The following is a 20463-nucleotide window of genomic DNA, read 5'->3' on the forward strand; positions in this document are numbered from 1 at the left end:
TCACAAACTAGTATATTTTAATGCAGTATATGTTCAAGTTTTCAATTAGTTTATTAATTCAAAAGACAAAAGTACCTGACTCTTTGTAAGATCATTTGAGGCAAAAGAAAAAAGTGGTTCTTAAATGTGTCTTTTTAAGAAGTTAAGACACGTCAGAAAACAGAACAGAAAGTTAATTTGTCTTCCGAAAGCATTCAACCAGACTTCTTAAACTGTGAAATGGAGAGTTCAGTCCAGCCTTAAGTGTGAATCTCAACACATGCTTAAGCATGTGGAAATACTGCTAATGTTTTAGGTTCTTTCTTTAAATTTCTCTTCAAATTATTGTATAAATACGAGAGATAGTCATTGACCTTCACAAATGAAGCCTCATGCATGGAGTCTGCAGTGTTACAGTGCTCTTCCTACGGAGATGTTGCCTGTCAGTGTCAGTCTGATGCTTTTTCAAATCATAGAAACAAGAACTCATGGATTGGGGGAGGGTGGGGGGACTGTTAGATAACTTCTGTTGCACAAAAGCTCTCTTAAATAAGTGCTTGTTTAATTTTTTTTTTCTGCAAACAGTAGCTAGATTGAAAATAGTATAATGGGGGCAAAGCATGTATGTGTAGCTGAAATTCAGATTTAATGTCTTTGCTTTATTTCTATATGCTCCCAGAAATGTGTCACTTACCTGATGTGACTAAGAGTAGTCTGAGGTGAGGCCTATGTGTTACTGATTTGAAAGCTTTTTGTTTTAACTAGCTATCAGGACTCATGGTAGACATGATACCTTTTATTAGACTGAGTAGATTTTTGCAAAAAAAATTCTTTAATTGCAAGGTTTTGGGCACAAACACCCTTCATTAGGCATGGGAGAAAAGATTGTTCTAACTAGTGCAGTTGGCCAGGGGGGTGGTGTCAAATTCATCAGACTCGGCGGGCTAGATGAATGGCACGGGAGTGGTCTGCAGGCTGGATTGGATTTACAGACTAGCTGTGAGTGCTAGATCTGGCATATGGGCTGGTCCGGTGTCAGCACTGCAAGAATCCTGGACTGACCGTGCGTGTCACATGTGCAAGGGGTCTGGCCCATACTTATGCCCTGGATCTGTGTGTGAGTCTGGTCCAAGGCCCACAGGCAGTACAGCAGGCTGGATGATTCAGCTTGCAGTCCAGATCTTTGACATGCATGGCATAAGGGCTCTAAACAGTTTTTAAAAAATGTAATAGTAAGGCAGGCATTAAGTCACATTGAAGTGTGCATTAATTGGTTCTTGGGACATATTGTTGAGGGAAAGCTTTAGTGTCATTTGCTTTGGCCATTTGAGATGTGCGTCACACATTTACCAGTGCAGATTCTGGGAAGGCTTATTAATTAACACTTCAAGGGAGAGAAAAAAGAGAGTTGGCTTTATGCAGAAATGACAAAGATTGGATAAAGCTGCAAAATTCTTTCCTTTTACCTCCTTTTAATTCTTTCTGTCTCATGTTTAAAGATCCTTTAATTTTGCTTGAGAAACCTAGCTTACATTTCAAATGCAGTTAATCCCAGCAGCTACTTTCAACCTGTTCTATTATTTTTGTCTATACAGTTGTGACCACTCATGTGTTAGGCACTGTGCAAACACAGAATTGAAAGAAAATCTCCTCTCCCTGTATCTTTGTAAACTCCTTGGGGCAGAAAGAACAGATAGGGCACAAGAAAACACTGAGACAACATTATCTTGTGTGGTGATTTCCAGCACATTGGCAATCTAACTGTAATATTTATATATTTTTAATGTAATGGAAGTGGTATTTGAAAGATGATGATGAGGTGGGCCTGTGGTGGTTTATGGTCAGCTCTTTTTGTTTCAGCATGGGCGAAAGTGAGTGGTTTGGAAACTGAATATGCAGGTGATGCAGCCTGACATCATGAATAGACCAGCAGTGTGAGTCAGCGTTTCTGTATTCAACGGGAAGAGGATAGAGGCAGGCAGTGAACAGCTTTGAAAATTAATAGCTTCTGTTTGAAGCAGCAGAAAAAGGGAGAAGCCACTAAAGGGATGTAAAGAGAAGGGTAACATGAGAAAAGTGGTAATCTAGGAAAATTTCTCTTTGTGGTACCGCTTTGGATGTATTTTAGTGGGACATGATTGCTTTTGGCAAGGCTAGAAAATGAAGATTTTAGTGTCTGAGTCAGTGGATGATGATAACCCAGACAAGAGTTTAAGCCACATGAGCAAAGAAGAAAGGTCCTATCGAAGATCGTATGCAGAAAGAATCTATAGAGAGAGTCTTGTTCAGGAGTATTTCCCATTACATTTAGACTGTGTCTTTTAAAATAGAAATTGGGTTAAAAGTGGTTGAAAGGATAATAGGCTTCTGCTGAAAAGGCATTTTAACTTGTTTTGTCTTCAGCCTCTTACTGCCCACACCCCTCTTCATGCCCTGTCCCATAACATGGCCTGTTGTTGCTTCAGCTTTGTAATTTTCCCCCTGCACCCAGAATCAAAATTAGCATTAGAAACATTCTTTTAACTCTTTATGTGATAAAGCCCAGCTGATTTAGGATACTACTATGACCTCATAGAAAGCGATTCATTCAGCCAATGGGAGTGATGTTTTAGATGATCAGTGGCCCTAGCCAGTTTCTGATAGCAGTGCTTTTTAAACTTCTGAATGTAATGCTCTGTTCAGAAGGTGTGGACTTAAACTTGTTTTATACCTTTGATTAATAATAAGTCAAACTGTATAGAATTTGTAGTATCAGCGCTTCACTGGAACAGAGATGTTTTGCTAATAGTTACTCATAAGTTCCTTACCTAAGGCGGTAAACACAAATACGGCCAAGGCACCACCCCAGAAGCAGAGCTTCACGTAATAATTCAGTTGTATGCAAATGGAAATTCATTTTGGAACAAATTAAATGAGACTGAAGGTAAGTCATTTTACGTAACAAATGGCAGCATAAAAGTGATGTCGTAGCCATGATAGTTTAGAAACGATGCAAGAGGTAAGGATTTCTTAGGGTGATACATTTTACTGGATCAACTGAGTAGTTGGGAGTGAATTAGACAAGCTTTTGAATGCAAGACATTCTTCATTGGGTCTGATCACAAGGAGCCAGGCACAGCATGGTAAAGGAACAGCAGTGGGAGGGGGTCAGCAAACTTTCCAGGGGTAGCAAACACACAATTAAGTGAAGAAAAGCTGATTACTGGGAGATCACTAATCTCCCCCCCACTGCTTTTCTTTACTATATTAAGCCTGGCTTCTTGTGATCAGACCAATGGAAGAATTTATTGCGTTCAAAAGCTTGTCTAACTCCTGCAGCATAGTTGTCCAGTAAAACACATAACCCTAAGAAATTTTATATCTCGCATTTACTTGAAAAACACATTTGATAATTTGGGTAATATCATGATGGATAGAACTGAAATATGTTAGAGACTTTTAACAATAAGCCCATTATTTTTGCCATTGGAACATTGGCAGCAATGAAGCTTACATCAACAAGAGCTAGAGTGGCCTATTAGAATTAGGAACATAAGAGAGGACTGTCTTGGTCTTCAGATTCAATCTCCTGATGCTCCAGGCAACTGCATCATATGGATCTCTTCATAAATTGGTCAAGTTTCACTTCTAAAGCATTTTTTTTCTTTTTTCCTTTACCTTCTGCTACTGTTGGAAAGTGTTTCTAGGACCTTGCTTCTGATTGTTTGAATTCTCCTGTTTTCTAACTGAAATATATTCATGTTTAATAGATATGCATATATTCTTATGTTAACATTATCTTTTTGCTTAAATAGTTGTTTTACATCTGGCTGTATTTCCTCTTAGCCTTTTGTTTTGCTAGGCTAAAAATAGGGTTACCATACATCCAGGTTTTCCTGGACATGTCCTCTTTTTTTGGTTTCCTGTCTTGTCTGGGCGGGTTTTTAAAATGCAAGCAAATGTCCGGGTTTTTGCTCTGCCTCTGCTTTACTCGGGCATTTCTAGCTTGGCTGCTTGGGGTTGGGATTAGTGGGATAAGGTGGTTGGTGGGGGATCATGTGCTCTATGTACAGGCTCCAGCAAGCCGCATACAGGTAAGAGAGACAGAGAGAGTGTGTGTGCATGTGTGTGAGCTGTGTGGGCAACAGGACTTTACAGGGAGGGGGCTGCAGGTCAGGAGTGAGAGGCACCAGCAGGGCTGGGGGGCAGGGGGCTGCATGTTGGAAGTGAGGGGCAGAGGTAGGGCACAGGCATATCATTGCCCCTTCCCTCCCACACAGATGTCCTCTTTTATGATGCTGAAAATATGGTAACCCTAACTCTGATAACATAGTGAAGCCAGAGATATTGGACAAGTCTGTTACCTGTTAATCACAGAGTTAGATTCTTTGTGTGCCTGTTACATGCCACGCTCGCTCATCTTCTGAGGTCACAAAATTCATGGCCTTTTTGTTGTGAAACTGTGCAAAATAGGACAAAATCCCTCAAATGTTTAAGAAAGCAGAACTGATTCCATACACTAGAAATTGCCAAATGCTTTGTACAGAAAAATCTGAATTCATAGGGTTGTGGAAACAATTGTTGTAGGAAGCATCCTCCCAGTCTTTCCCTCCCAAAAATTCATGTAAGATTGTTTACTGTAAGAATTGTTGTTTTTCTTCCCACTGGAAGAGGTTGCTATCTCTCAGGAGCGGTGAAGGGTAGCTCTAACTCAATTAGTTATTGGAGTATGGCAGAGCCAGACTGTACTGAGGAAGAGCTTAGTAGAAATGATTTGATATGCATCTTGAGCTAAATGTGGAAGATGGCTTTCCTAATCTGTTTGTTGGAGGAGAGGAGGCAGAGAGCTCAAAAACATTTTCTCTTCTTCTTGTCCCTAGGCAGCATGATTTGAAGGAGAGTACACTTTTGAGATAGCATTTTCTGTTTCCTGCAGAGGTCCACCCCACCCCACTCCACTCTGCTCACCTGTAGCTTCTTTTTTCCATTCCTTCCTCCCCTAGCCCCCCACCCATGCAGCCTCTACTCCTCTGCCTACCCCTCTGCCTCCACCTGTATTTTGCTGGGTGCTGGCATGGGGCACTGAGTGCAGCCCCAGCTTGGCCCCATAACAGCAGCATGTAACCTGCTCAGCTGTTACAGGGGTGGGCTGGGGCTGTCTCTGTGCTGCAGGCTAGAACAGGGACAGAGCCTGCTGGCATGAGCAAGTGTAAGGGGGAGGGAGAGCAAGGGATGTGGGAGGAGGGGGAGGGGAGAGTAAAGGTACAGGGGCAGCCACAAGTACCTGCTCCTTCACTGCCTGCTCCCCTGCAGTGGTGGTGATGGGAGGCAGAGGGATGCATTAAAGACCACCCCCGAACAATTACATTCTGTTCTTTATAACACGCTTATAAATTTTCCATAAATAAAATCCAATTATTGGATGGTCATCTTAAATTCAGGGTTGTCTTGATTTGAGTAAATACTGTAGTTCAGTCATATAGATATTTTTTTCTTTTTTGCCCATGTAACTATACAGCTATTTGAAATGGGTTTTCCTTTTATATAATGTTTGTTAATAGCCATTTTGTGGTTTGAAAATTGACCAATTTAGTCCTCTTTAAAAATCTTACCTTTTAACTAATATTTAATGCAATTGTATGATCTAACGTTTACAAATTTAATTTGTGTACTTACAACAATAAATGAGGAATTCTGAGAAATTGGGGAAGTCCAAAATGTGTAGGATTTCATGCTGTAAGAACAACTTTGATATAAACCCCCCGAATACTGTAATTAACTTAGGTTGGTTACAGTTCTGGAGAAAGTTTAAATCTGAAGAACAGAAGCTTTGTTGTGCATAAGAAGCACAGAATGTAAATAACTTCTGCATGTGTCTACAAATGAAATGGTGTGGAGAAAGTTAACTATATTTCAGTTGTCATATTACTAATGCAGGTTATACAATGCTATTTTTAAATGAGTGTCCCTTCAAAATTAAATAGGAGCCCAATGTTTCCTGATTGTGAAGATGAGCTCTAGATCTTTCATTTCTCTTGAGGTCTTTAACTTGAATCTCATCTGTGTTGTCAGCAACTGAAAGCTGTTAGCATCTTGTGATCTTTGGCTGCGTTTGTAAGATAAGTTTGGTCTCAGTCCAGTTCCAAGTAGAGAAATGTCTGCTTTACACAAACTGTAGCTCTAATTGGGGTGTCTACATTAGACATTTACTGTGCAGTAGACTAAGTAGCTGCACAGTAAGCATCTCAGCATCTACACGTGCACCCTATTAGGGTGGAGTAAATTAATTTGGCCATAGTAAAATTAATTTACTCCACTGCAGGATAGTACTTATAAATAGAAGTGCTAACCTGCTGTGCAGTAAAAATCTCCACAGCAGCGCATGTGTAGACGCTGGCCTGACTGGCTGGGGCACAAGAGCGGTTCAGTGCAGGGGTTGCCTGCCAGCTAGCCCTGTGCTGAAGACCCTTATGCCCCAGCCAGTCCCTCTGTAGCATGTTGAGCTGGGGAGGTTGGGGGGGAGGGGTGGGGAGCCAGCCCTGGGCTGGCAGGCTGACCGCCAGGGCCACCCGGTACCCAGGGCTGCTTCAGCCTAGCTCAGAGTGCTGCTATCCTGGGTGCATGTTCATAATAGCTTTTGGGAGCAATAAACTCCAGAGTTTGTCACTTTGAATTAATTGCATGTATAGATGTGCCCACTGATGGCCATAGTAAAGCAGTCACAGATTGAATGAGCATGAAGACTGAACTTCCTTTTCTGCCCACAGATGGTGTTTGCAAGCCAGTCTCAAACTAGTAGTTCCTTCCTGGATACATTTCATACATGTAAATATGGGGCTTGTTAAAAAAAACTTTAAACCCCACCCAAAAAAACCTCTGGAGTGTACATATGTGCATATAGATGAAAAAAAAAAAAAGAAAGCCATTGAGGATATTTTTGTGTTGAACACTCTTTGAATAGTAACATTTTAGAACATATAATTAGTCATATGCATAGATAACCTTTTGGCATTGCAGAACCTGTGTGTTTTTTCGGGGGGAAACAGTAATTTTAAAGGGAGGGTGGGAGCAAAAGAGAACCGACAGTAGTGACAGGTTTTTTTTAATGATCTGCTGCTTATTATCCAAGAGATTTTAATGTCATATCTTGCTGGACAGGTTTAGTTTAGCAGTCGGGGAAACCAGCCATTGTTCAGGTCCCAACTAGGTGAACAGAAACTAACCGTTCTGTTGGAAAGCACAGTGCATAGAGATGCGTACTTGCATAACTATCCCCAGCAGAAATAATGTGACGGGTGAAATTTGCTGTAGTAATTGAGGGTCTTTTATATATTCCTCATAACTTCCCTCCTTTTAAAAAAAAAATGTTTATAGTAAAAACTGAAAGCCTTATTATAGATTAGAGGATGTAAACCTTTAATCCCTTAAAATTTGTTTTATTACAGTAACAGAATCACATGATAAAACCAGTTTATCACATAATTGGTTGGGGGTAGTACTGGTAACAGCTTCATTTAGAAGCAATTCCCATTAGAGTAACCAACTTATAGACTAAGTGTGTCAGTCCAAACTTACATGGCTTAGTTTAATGATTTTTCCCATTGAACTTGATCTGTATTTGGGTTTAACACAACTGGGTTTTGGTTCACACCTTGGTTGAAGGAGCTGAGATTAAATACCATTGTGAGCATGTTTTTTTTTTTTGCCGGGGGGGGGAGAAGGGGATTGGTTTATGATGCTTTAAAAAGGTAACTTTAACATTGTTAAATACCCCAGTATTTGTCCTGTGAAAGTGAAGTAATTTCCATAGTTGTTGCAGAACATTCACATTTCTTCAAATGAAATATTGAAATTAAAAAAGCTGAATGTGATGTTAACATTTTAGGTTTTATTTTCTGTGACCAATGTATTGGGGCCCTGCAGTTCAGCGCTGAGATCATGGGAGAGATTAAGAAACACATTTGCAAGAAAGGGCAACTTTTTTTTTTCATAGTGAATCTTTACAGTAATATTGAATGGACATGTATTGATGGGTTTGGATTTGTCAGAAAACTGGTGTAATTACAGTTTATCTTTGGCAACTGATTTAGGCTACATTATCAGAATTTCTGGCATTGCTTTGATTTATAGCATGATTAATGTGTGGCACAGAAGTATTAAAAAGCTTCCTCATCCATGGTTATGCTGAAGATGGTCTTGATCCTTGTCTGCTTCACTCATGGCGTAGCCACTGAGCATCCTACATGCAGGGTTGTATAGTCCAGATAGCACTATGAAATCATGGTGTTGGAAGGGGCCTTGATGGTGGTCTTTTAATCAAATTTCCTGCACAGATATTGTCTTTGCTGTTTTTTAATCATTTTACACAGATACTTGTCCTGTCTCTTGAAAACCCCTAATGAAGGAGATTTTCTAATTTCTCTAGGTAACTTGTTCTGTTGTCTTACTGGTCCTATTGCTAGGAAGGTTTGCTTGAGAGAACAATTGACATTTGCTTTGCTGTAGTATAAATCTGTTGTTTCTTGTTATATCTCCAGTGGTAAGCAGGATAGTTTTTCTTCCTTTCCTTTATGAAAACCGTTTTTATGCCTTCCCGTAATCTCCATTTCTCTAAATTTAAACATACTTACTTCTTTCAACCTTTCCTTGTCTGGTTTGCATTCCCAACCCTTTATCCTCTCTGACAGTTGCCTCTGGAGCATCTTCAGTTTCTCAGGTTGGGTGGCAGTGGGATAAACAAGGGCTGTATTTCCAAAGCCCTTGCTTAATTTCCTGCCGCCAATGGCCATGTCTGTCAGGGCCCTGAATTCTGCACAAGGCTACCACAAATTCTGGTAGTCTGCTAGACAGAACAGTTCCTTGGGTTGGATTCAGCCCACATGCCATATGTTTAACATTCCTGTTCTATGTCATTTTTAAAATTCAGTGCCCTAATCTGGAGACAGTACTCCAGATGAGGACTAATCATTGCTAAAAAGAACCATCATCTTGCCTTCCATGTTTTGCATATAAAATTTGTTAATGAATCTCAATTTTTTTGTGTGTGCGTGTGTGTGTGACAGTTACTGACTTATTTGAATTTGTGATCCAACCTAACCCCCAGTTCCTTCATGGCAGTGATTCTGCCAGACTGTTTCTTTCCTTTCTCTATTTGCCTTTATTGAATTTCACTTTTTTGTATGTAGCCCAGTTGTCCTGCGTATCAATATCTCTTCTTTAATTCTGTCTTCCAAAGTATTTGTGTCCCTTAACAGTTTTGCATTGTTTGCAGATATGGTTAGCATGTTCTATTCCACATCCAAATCATTAATAAAAAGAACACCAAATCCAGAACAGACCTTATTTAAGACCTCTTGTCAGTCTGCCATCAGTCCATTCATCATCATGCTTCCTTTAGTCTATTGGGTATCTTTCTAGTGGTTCTATCTAGCTCATATTTCTCAAGTTTACTTAATAATATGATACGTGGGATTGATTCAGAAAGTTTTATAAAGGTATTTTATATTAACTTTCCCCCATTTTTAGAGATGGCTGCTATGTAAACCCTTCTCCAGTCCAGTCCTCTGGAGCCTTGCTTTTCGTCTATGCCTTCATATGTACTTTTGGCTGCGTAAGACATTCATTTCTACCAGGCATATTCATTTTTGACATATGGGATAATGTCTCTCATTTTTTTCTTGCACAGATCCTTCTGGAGCAAACTGTTATTTTTCCAGACTCTTGCTGATATTTCAGTCATAAGGGCTATCCCACCAAGTCTTTGAAATACCAGTTAAGCCACACACTAGATTTCCAACTCCTACTTTGTTCTCCATGCTCCTTACATTGATAAATAGACTTTGAAGGCATAGTCTTCCCTGCTGTTGCACTTTTATTAACTTACAGTGGTTTCTCATTTCTTCCAGAGCCTGTATTTTCCTTTCCCCAGTCCTGATCCCTTCATCTTAATTGCTTATTGGCCAGTGGGTTTTGTTGCCACCCCAGTAGATCATAGTTGTAAAGCCATATTCATTAAGATAATCAGATAATGTCCAAACATGTTCTTAACCGTTTTTATTTCATCCCTGCACAGCTGTTCTCTTTGCCAGAACATCAATCTATTGTCAAAGAAACCCAGCTGGTAACTGGATGATTGCTGCCATTTCCAGCAATGAGAAATATGTACCTACACAAGTTATTAAATACTGGCTTGATGTTAAGACAGAAAAATGAGAACTTGTGACTTAAGATGTTTTTCTGTAATTTTGTGTTGCTGCTTCATACAGCACTATATGTGCTTGTGTTGCTTTAGTAGCAAATATAATTTCAGGTCCGAGGTCTGAGAAATTGACAATTTAAAAATGATATGTCCTAGCAAAGGATGACCACCATAAGGTGCAGGAAGAGGCTATGGCTGGATAAGGATTATACTTTATTGAACTACAGTTTTTATTGTACTGTAGCTCTACCTAACTTACAAGTTGTGTGTGTGTGCATATCGATATCTAATAGTGTTGATGCTCCAGCAAAATGAATAAATGATAAGCTAAACACTTACAGATGTTTGTGACTTGTTGTAGTCTGACCTCAAGTTTTTTGTGAGATCCAAAGTGAGCCATAAGTAGGAACAGGCATTTGTGAGTATTGTCATTAGCATTTTATAAGTGTTTGAAAGTTTCTGTGTTAAAATACACAAGCACATTGATTAACTTGAGCTGACTGGCAATTAATTATCTCAGATTCTAACAAGACCAAAAACTCTAGACAGAACCAAGGGGAGCATCCATAAGAAAGATTTTGAGACTTCATGGGGGGAATAATTAATGTTAGACAAAGCTTTGATACCTGGAGTCAATGGCATAAATGGCGAAAACATTAACAGTGGTCATGCAGTCTATGAAATACAGATTTTAATGGAGCTGTTCAATAACTGTTCTGCATTGTCAGACAAAAAACATTCTGGGACATGCTGTGAATGCTTAATAAAATTACAGATCTTAAGAATTCCATCTCTTTTTTTCTTCCCCACACCCCACCTTGTAGAGGATTCAAGACTACTAAAAATCAGGGAGACACTGGTTTCATTGATTTTAGCATACACTAGCTGGGACATATACAACATCATTGAGAAGTGTAGGAATAGAGAGAAAAAGTCTTGTCTATTTGAGCAAATAATTTAGACAGTGTCATCAGTGCTCATACAATTATAATTTCTATAAGAAAAAAGGGGCAAAAATACAGCAGTAAAGTACTGTTTCCAGGTTGTTAAAAAAAGAAGTATAAAACTGTTACTTTGATATTGGAGGTGGGTGGGGAGAGGGACTTCTTTATTTTTACTTTTAAAGCTATTATAATTAAAAAGGAAGTTAAAAACAAAAGTGCAAAAATGCAAGCCCTTTGCTGTGGCCGAGCATGAAACACTTGTCAGTAACAAAACTCCTGTATTGCTGGAATAAAATCCCTTCCCCTGATCACCTTTTTCATTTAGGACTAGTCCTGTCTTCTACCTTGGGGAGTGCCCCTTCCAGGAACCACATTTTTGTTGTAAGGAAGAGTGTCCAGACTCTAATGTGACATGTGCCCGGATCAGGAAACAGAAATGTTGACAGAGAGACTTAGCGTTTGTTGTGAAAACCCTATGAATGCAAGTACTTTTCTCATGGAGCAGAACAGATCTCTGATAATGCAGCTAAGGGAAAATTATGAAGGGTGAAATCATGTATGTGGCTGGAAAAAAATCAATAACAAAATAGATGCAACTTTTCTGTAATGTGAAATTTATTTCATGTGATGATGGGGAGAAGGTAGGCTCTCAGACGTGTAGACACTGAGTGTGTAGTGATGGTTTTTGTTTTCCAGATTTGAAGCTTTCCAGTAAGCCTGGTGAGTCTTGAACCTGGGAATGTATTTCTGCTCTTCTGAACTAGAAACAAGATAATGAAAGCAGACTGTTTTCCCAAGAGGGCCTATGTAAATTTTTGGTCTCGGACACTATGACTTTAGTGTCATAAAGTGCTAATAATTTCCAGCTTCTCACAATTTTTCTAGATTCTGTTTGTTCTGAAATTTACATTAAGGCCATGTAAAGGAGGGGGAAAGGAAGGTGCTGTATTTACTATAATATGAGGCTGCTCCTCCTCCAATCAGTATGGGGAAAAAAGCTGCTCATGTTATTGACTATACCATATATACAAATTACTGTGGATATGTTTATTTGAAGATCACTATTTTTTGGTCTCTTGCATTGCAAATTGGGAAATTGGGAAGCGGGGGGCAGGTAACTGCTGCAGTTTGGGGCTAGAGTCAGACCCACAGCAGTCTTCTGCTCCCCTCTGTAGCTTCTGCCCTCCCCTTTGTCCTCTTTCCCCCTTATTGCCCTGTGCAGCTCACCTCCACATTGTGTGAAGGGAGAAACAGAGCCTATTAATAAAGAGGCAAAGCAAGACACCCCTTTTCTGCTACCTGCAAAAATCGTGGCAAACATAGATTCCCCCACCTGCTCTGACCATGCACACGGGCTAGGGTCAGAAGTTACATACAAACTGGTTTAAGTGTTCAGAAACTGGTTTAAACCTGTAACAGAACAGAAGTTCAGTTCACGTAAACTGCTTTCAAAATGGACAAAACTGGTTTAAAATAAACCTGGTTGGATGTAGTATCAGGCTTAACTGTTTTAGGTCAAACCAGTTTATGGAACTTCTGTCCCAGATCCTTTCTTGGTTCAAGTTAATTCACAGTCCCCCCAGCATCCCAGGATGCTTTGCAGCCCTGGGCTGTGCTGTCTGGTTCAGTGGAGGAGGGACTGCCTCTCCTCTCTGCTCCTTAGTCTGCTTCCTGCCTGCATCTGTCAGCTCATGGGGACCCCCCCCCCCCAAATTCCCCTGGCCATGGTCTATGCAGCACTTGGAGGTGGTGGGGAGGGAAAGCCTCTGTGGTGGGGGCTTTTTGACCCTCCACAGCCCTCCACCTTCCCCCTTCCCAGCTGCTGATTGCATCAGGGGCTGCCACAGGAGAGAGGGAGAAGCAGTTCTCCTGGCAGGTGCCTGGGAGCCCCTGCCTTGGAGGGCTTCCCCCACCCCATCCCAGGGTCCCCCTGCTCAGGGCAGCCCCAGGGAGCTGTGGGGAATTCTTCCCCTCCCAATCCCAGAGCTGCTTGCCTTAGGGTGCTGCCAGTTTTGGGAAGCTTCAGGGAGCAGAGGGAAATATTCTTCTGCTCCGCCACAGATGACTTTGCCTTAGCTGCTGTGAGTTTGAGGCAAAACTGGTTGCAGGGGAACAGGAGAATTTCTCTCTGCTCCCTGATGCTGCGAGGGGGCTATCCCTGAGATTCACAGGAGCTAAGGCAAGCAGCTGTGGGTTGGGGCAGGGGAAGAATTCTCCTCAGCTCCCTGGGACTGCCTGGGGCTGGGAGACCCTGGGCTGGGGTGGGGGAAGCCTCCCAAGGCAGGGGGTTCCCAGTGCCTCCATGCTGGGCTGTGAGCAGGCACCTGGCTGGGAGGAGGACTTCTCCCTCCCTCCCACCTGTGGCAGCTGCTGAAGGGGTGAGGGGGAATTCCCTTCAGTTCCCCAGGGCTGTCTGGCCTGGGGGATCCAGCCTGGGGGAAACCCCTTGAGAGGCAGGCTCCCCTAAGGTGGGCCAGCATCCAGGGGGCTTCTCAAGCAGGGGGTTGGGGACACTTGGCTGAGCTGACATGGCCAGCAGGCTGGGAGATAAACTATAGCACTCTCCCACCTACTGGCCTGGGTCAGTGCAGGCCTTTCCCAATTGAAAACTGAATGTCAGTTCAGTTGGTTATCAGTTCAACCTATGCAGCTTAGAGGAAGCTGCCTAGATTGGATCCATTCTGCCTCAGGCTTTTGAACTCTCTGTACTTAGCCAGAGTGCTTTCATCTCCCTGTTGTCCTTTCTGTAAATTCTCAGCATTTTGAAGAATGCCTTGCTTTGGAATTTTCTCTCTTACTTTGATCCCACACCTTTCTAGCTAATTTGAAAAACTGAGGTTGAAGTTTCATTATAGGAAACTGCCCTTAAGTCTCTCCCTTTTATATCATTGTTTCTATAATCACATTTCCAATTATTTTAATTTTTCTTTCCCTTGCTGCTGTCTGAAAAACCAATGAAGAGAAAAACTGACCATGCAGGGTGAACAACTAAAATCACTGTATGTAATATATACAGAGCTAAGAAATGCACAAATTAAACTGGAAAAAGGTTTCCAGTTAATAAGTCTTCTAACGAGTAGGCAAAAAAAAATGGTAAAGTTGACAATGTCCATTGAACATAATACATGTTATCTTATGTTTAAGTAACACAAACATACTGAATCAGAGGCCTTCCATTTCAGTTTATTACAGCATAAAATAGTGTAGGATTGCACTGGGATTCAAGCATTTATTCAGCTTTTGATTTACAGGAGTTTTATGTAAAGCTATGATAATATGTATACCCTTCTGTGCTCTCTCTGCAAGTTTGTGCAAGTTCAGAAGAAAATTCTCGTAGAAAGGTAGCTTGAAAAAGGGAATTTGAAAGTTTGATTCCATACGCTTATTGTTAAAGAGCAGTATTTTAAAATAATTTTTGGCAAAACAATGGGTTTGTATCTTTTGGTTAAATTCTGAGAATAATATGAGAACATTTTATCTTCATTTAAGTACATTTTCCTTTCAAAACCCTATATTTTACTAGAACTTTTTATACCTATAATCATTGTTTTGATTTCAAGTTGTGGTTAACAAAATTATGAACAGCAACAGAATTTAAATGAAAGTAGATATCTTTTTTCCTTGCTCATCTTCTCAATTGGAAATAACATATGGTAGTTTGGAACAGAGGGCCAAGAATTTTGAGGTTTTATCATGATTTCTCTGTGAAGATTACGTGTGCCATTCAGATTAAATCTCCACTTTTTCATTTCCTTGTAAATTAAGACACAATTCCTCATTTGCTCCTACAGTTATCAGGTGGTAGGCAAAAATGGATTGATTTGCGTATGTCAGTGAAAAATATACTTTCTTGCTGTCCTTAACTAAAATTGTTATACTTTTAAAAGTTAAACCTATAAATGTAGTCATTCTTATAGAATACATTTCTCCTTGGGTACTAACATTTTGTTTAATTGTTCATATTTTTGTCATTACTTTTTAAGTGTCTTGTGTACTGACAGATAAGGGTGCATTTAGTGAGCGTGCCTAAATTTTCATTGTTAGTCACTAATATTTTCAGCTATCAGAATGTGAAAATTGGTCCAAAAATCCCTTTGGAAAAAGAAATAGATGCATTTCTGACCTTTTGACGGTTCAAATGATTAGGTTTTAAATCTTGTTGTATATGTAAATACATGTGTGAGGAATAGGTACAATCGAAGTTAGAAGAAATCAGTTTATATATAAAGAAGCTGATATCAAGTTAATATTATTTTCTGGATGTGTTCAATGAAATACTTACCTTGCAACATTTAACATCTCAATCATGTACTTGATTGTCTAGGTTGAGTATTGTAAACCTTCTGAATCTTCATAGAAGGTCTGTCCCCATGGATTTGGTTGGGAGACTGGGGAATATGGCTTGAAGTGCACAAGTACTGTATATAGCTTGTTCTTCAAGTAAACTTTAGATCTTCATTGCTAATGCTATATTCTTGTAGCCATGTCCTCCACTGCATAGACTGCCTTCCCCCCTTAAAATAGCTTATTTTACATCAAATGTACAAATATTGGGAAACAAAAATGGAAACTCGAACAATAATAAACTATCGTGTGTGTGTGTGTGTGTGTGTGTGTGTGTAGAGAAAGAGAGAGCACAAGCACGCTTTATCCTTCTTTATATGGATCATACTTATGATGATATGCTCTTTTTAAGAAAGAAAAGGTAAATTAACTACATTATATCAAATATCTCTTTATTATTTTGATGAGCTATTTCTTCATTTTTAGCACCAGCAGACCTTTCTGAATCAGCTGAGGGAGATCACTGGTATCAATGACATCCAAGTACTGCAGCAAGCTTTAAAGGTATGGTAAATATTTATGATTGCCTAATGCAGGGGTGGGTCTAATGCAGCTGGAGTGCCACTTAACAGGTTTTGGTGAGCTGTCGAGGGTGCCAGATGCACAATCTTTCAGAAGATACCATTTTAACAAATTATATACAAAAACCAAATCTTATACTAAAAATCAAACATCTACTGTAATGTAATTTTATTTCAAAAAGCCAATTTTTGTCCTGATATAGTTTTTTGAGTAGTTAATTGAGAAGCAATTGCATAATAGCTCAGAATTAAATCTTACATATTAATGTATAAAATCTCTTGTGTATGATGTGTTGGGGTGGAGGGCGTGTGTGGGGAGGGGCTGCCTGTGTGCTAGGTCCCAGGAGCTGGTCAGGGTGGGGAGAGGGATGGGAAGGCAGGGGCATGTGCAGTAGAGCTCACGTGGGTGGGGGCACGTGGTGCAGTGCAGATGCAGAGGTGGTTGCCCCTGTGATATTCCACATGGGGCCAAGCCCTGCCTGATTCTTCCTGGGGCAGCCTGCACCCCTTTCCTGCCCATACCTACTCCGCACCCACTGACAGCATGCCCCCGGCTCTGGGCAGCACGCACAGCTTCCTGGCGGGGCTGCTTTCACAGCTGCTGCAGCCACTTGGGTAGCTCCAGTGGCTCCTCCACCTGCCTCTGGTGTGCTGCTCTGGGCAGCAGGTAGCATGGGTATGTGTGCCAGGTACCATATGCCCAGCCAGGCAGGGGGGATGGTGCAGCTGGGTGACTCCTGCCCCAGCATATGGGGCTCCAGATTCTGCCTACTTATTGTGCCGGGCAGGCGGAGTGGATGGAAGGTGGCTGGCAGCAGAGTGGGTACTGGCAGGAGCATGGTGTGAGCTGTCCTGGGAGGGAACAGGTAGGCCTCTACCCCATGTGGAGCAATGTGGGGCCAACGATTTCGAGAATAAAAATAATTTTAGTTCTGACTTTCTAACTTGTATTTGATACAAAATACAAAGTGCCCTTGCTTGTATAATAATTGAGGCTGCTTATAATACGTTCTGATCCACAATGGTTAGTCTCTTTTTTTTCCCTCCCCCTCACCTCCATTGGTGTTTAAAGGATAGCAATGGCAATTTGGAATTAGCAGTGGCTTTCCTTACTGCGAAGAATGCCAAGGTTCCTCAGCAGGAGGAGGCAACGTACTATCAAACAGCACTTCCTGGGAATGACAGATATATCAGTGTGGGCAGCCAGGCAGACACAAGTAAGTATCTATTTCCTTTTCATAAGTTTAGCTTAAAAAGTAAGAAGAAGGCGGCTACCATCAATTATGCTTGAAAATGTCATAATCTCTAGATACTCGGTTATTTTTTTCTTTTAGCATAAATCTTATTTTTTCAGCAATAACTGTGTTTCCTGATTTATTTATTCATTTTTAATTAGAATTAGAAAGTCTGGGACTTAAATGTATGTTTTTTGCCTCTTACAGGCTTCATGTTTGGGTATGCCATTGTAAGAAAAGCAAATAACTTTAGAGAGATGCATTGAGATAAATATATAGTTGGTAAATGCCTTGTAGGCAAAGACCTCTTAAGATATTGCACTGGTGCAAAAATGGCCTTAGTTTAAAAAGATGGCTTTCATAAAGGATGGGGGTGTGTGGTTAGAGAGATATATAGATATATATATAGATATCTATATAGCAAAAGAAGAATTCATCTGCTGTTTTACTTGTGAAAATGTTACAGGAGTAATATTACTAGATATACCTGTTAAGGACCTATCCAGCAATTGTAGTAGTATATGCAGCATACTTTGACAGCAAGAGCTCATGCTGCTGTGTTGTTTGTAGGATCAGCCCCCAAGGTTATTAAGAAGTGGACAGATATTTTTTTAAAAATTAAATTATTTTTTAAAATATTAAATATTTTTTTTTGTTTTTTCAAATAATCATAGATATGATTATTTGATATGCATTTTTAATAGGTTCCATTTTTAATAGGTTTCTTCTTAGTGTTTTGACTAGAGGTGCACCGATGCATCGGTCCGATATCGGATTGGCACCATGTGGAGCCTGCGCCTCGCTCCGCCTGGCCTATCGGGGTGTGGCCCCTCCCCTCAACTCGCCTGCCACGACTTGGATGTACTCGATTACGTTCAGAGGGGTCTCCAGTGGAGATCTTTATCCTGGGTGGGACCTCCCGATAGACGGTGTTACTCACGGTTACTGGACGCGGTGATCCACGGGGCTTCGCCTCCCCTACACCCCGTCCACACGCCAACTGCTGGGCGATGTTGTCCAGATGTTGCCAGGCCCAGTATGATGGCCCCTGACCGGTTCCGGTCGTCCTCCCTCCTGCTGAGAGGGGTTTCTCCTTCCTCCTTCCTTAAAGATAGTACTCCTCCGAATCAGGGGGAGCTGGTGGGTGCTTCCCCTGGTGCCAGCCTCCTCCCGGGGCCTCCGCTGTCTCCCCTCTCCTTCCGTCCGCAGGGCGCTCCCCTGCCTCCTGTGCGTTTGCCGCTTCAGGACGCTGAGAGTGTGCCTCGGCATGCACTCTCTGGCTGCCTCTCGCTTGGCTGCCGGCGGCAGGCTTCCCGCTCCTGCCTACACTGCCTGTTTGAGACCCGCAGGCGGGGTCCTCGCTGTCCCGTGCGAGAGCCTGCGGCACGGGCAGCACACCCGTACTCTCTCTCCCTGGCTCCCGCGCCTTCCCTGTTCTGCCGGCGTTCTTAAATCCTCCCGCCGCGGCTGCTCCGGCCGCTGGGATTGGCTCAGCTGTTCGCCGCGCGAGGAACAGCTGTTGCCAGAGCCGGCGTAATAGCGGCTCGCGCGGCTGCGGCCGCGGATGCGGCTCTTCCTCCCGCTGCCCCTCTGACGGTGCGTATGCCCTTCTGGGGGCTTGCTCTCGGGGTCTGGGGTCTGTGGGTCCCCTTTGCTCCCCCTCGCTCGCCTGTGGGGGCGCTTCGCCGCCACACACCAATATAAAGGAAATTGACTCTATTAGAAATCAGCTTCTTTTGCCTGATGTGGCCGATAATGTAGCCAATAAATGCCCTGTGAATGTGCACAGTTGCAGCATGCACGGGGATAGGAGTGCAGCCCGGCAGCTTGGAGAGCTGCATCCAGCTGATAAGTCTGTTGTGGTGGAAGGGGAGGGGAAAAGGAAGAGGCATGGTAGGGAGCAGATCAAGGCCCCCCACAGTGTGGGAGAGAGTGGGGCAGGGGCTGCCCAGCTGGGGTGGGGTGCAGGATAGAGCTGCAGCTCATCTGGGGGGAGGGTGGTTCCCGCAGCTGCATGCATCCTAGGAGGGCATGGGGGGGTGGTGCGTGCCCTCTGGATCTGTGCAGGGCAGGGTGGCTGCCGGTGTGGGCCAGTGCCGGGCTCTTCCTGCGCTTGGAGCGGGTGGTGGTGGCCCTGGGAGGAGGGTTGGTGGGGCTACGGCAAATTTTGTGGTGGCTGCTTCCGCCCGCCCCCCCCTGTAGCTCCCTTCCAGTGCTGTCGCCACCTGCCCTGAGCACAGCATGGCCCAGCTCCTGTCAGGAATAGCCCTGTGCCAGCTCCAGCCCACAGCAGCAGCCTCCCCAACCCGCACAGATCCAGGGGCATGCAACACCTACCATGGCCTCCTAGGGTGTGTGCAGCCACGGGATCCGCTCCCCCCTCCCCACCCCCGATGAGCCATGGCTCTGTCCCACACCCCGTCCAGCTCTGGTTGGGCAGTGCTTGCCCCAGCCCCAGTTCCACTCCTTCCCTCACCACAGGGGCCTCGAACTGCCACCCCCCCATGCCCTTCCCTTCCTCCTCCCCTTCCATCACAACAAATTTACTAGCTGGATGCTTCTCTTTAAGCTGCTGGGCTGTGTATCGGAAATTGGATCGGTATTGGCCAATATGCCTCCTTAAAGATTGACTGTTGGTATCAGCCCCCAAAATCCTGATCAGTGCACCCCTAGTTTTGACTTTTTTTTCTCTTGTCCAGTATTTTTTTTGTCCTAAAGAGGACTTGAGTTTTTGCCGCCTTATATATGCTGCATGTTCATATTTCAGTATTGCTGTCCTAAAAGTAAGGATTTTTTCTTAAAGAAAGAACTGCATGTCATGGAAGAGTGTATGCATTAGACTCTTCCTATTCTCTTGAGCTATATAGCTCAAGAATATAGATATATATCTGCATAGCTCCATTAAGCCTGTGGAATGATTCTGTTTTATGCTAGTTTGGGTCTTGCCCTTTGTTTTGTAATATCAGAGGATTGGTGGTAGCACTCACAAGTTTGCTTAGGGTTTCACTTTATATGAGGCTCACTTCAATTGTTCGTTGTAAAAATTGGTGGTGTCTAACTGAAAGGTAGGCTTAATATTTAGTTATATATTTTGAAATTTGTCACTTGTACTATGGAAGAGTTTTATTTTCCCAAACTAGGTCGGGGTCAAAAGAATATATAACTACATTTAATTTTTAAGTTTAGACTAAGTAGGGAAGGTGTCTGTTGAAACAGTGTGTTCTTACTCAATATGCAGACATCCTAAAGATGTAAACTTATTT

General features: G+C 42.3%; 1 protein-coding gene across 5 annotated transcripts in view; it reads left to right on the top strand.

The window, feature by feature from the left end:
* USP25 (ubiquitin specific peptidase 25) overlaps positions 1–20463 on the top strand; it is a 155312-nt gene that overhangs the window by 16127 nt on the left and 118722 nt on the right. For all 5 annotated transcript variants that reach the window (XM_059720649.1, XM_059720645.1, XM_059720646.1 and 2 more), the window contains exons 2-3: positions 15871–15948; positions 17038–17182. In XM_059720649.1, the coding sequence (XP_059576632.1) occupies positions 15871–15948; positions 17038–17182 (223 nt within the window). The remainder of the gene's footprint in view (positions 1–15870; positions 15949–17037; positions 17183–20463) is intronic.

This window comes from Alligator mississippiensis, chromosome 1, assembly GCF_030867095.1.
Source record: "Alligator mississippiensis isolate rAllMis1 chromosome 1, rAllMis1, whole genome shotgun sequence".
Classification (NCBI taxonomy): domain Eukaryota; kingdom Metazoa; phylum Chordata; order Crocodylia; family Alligatoridae; genus Alligator; species Alligator mississippiensis.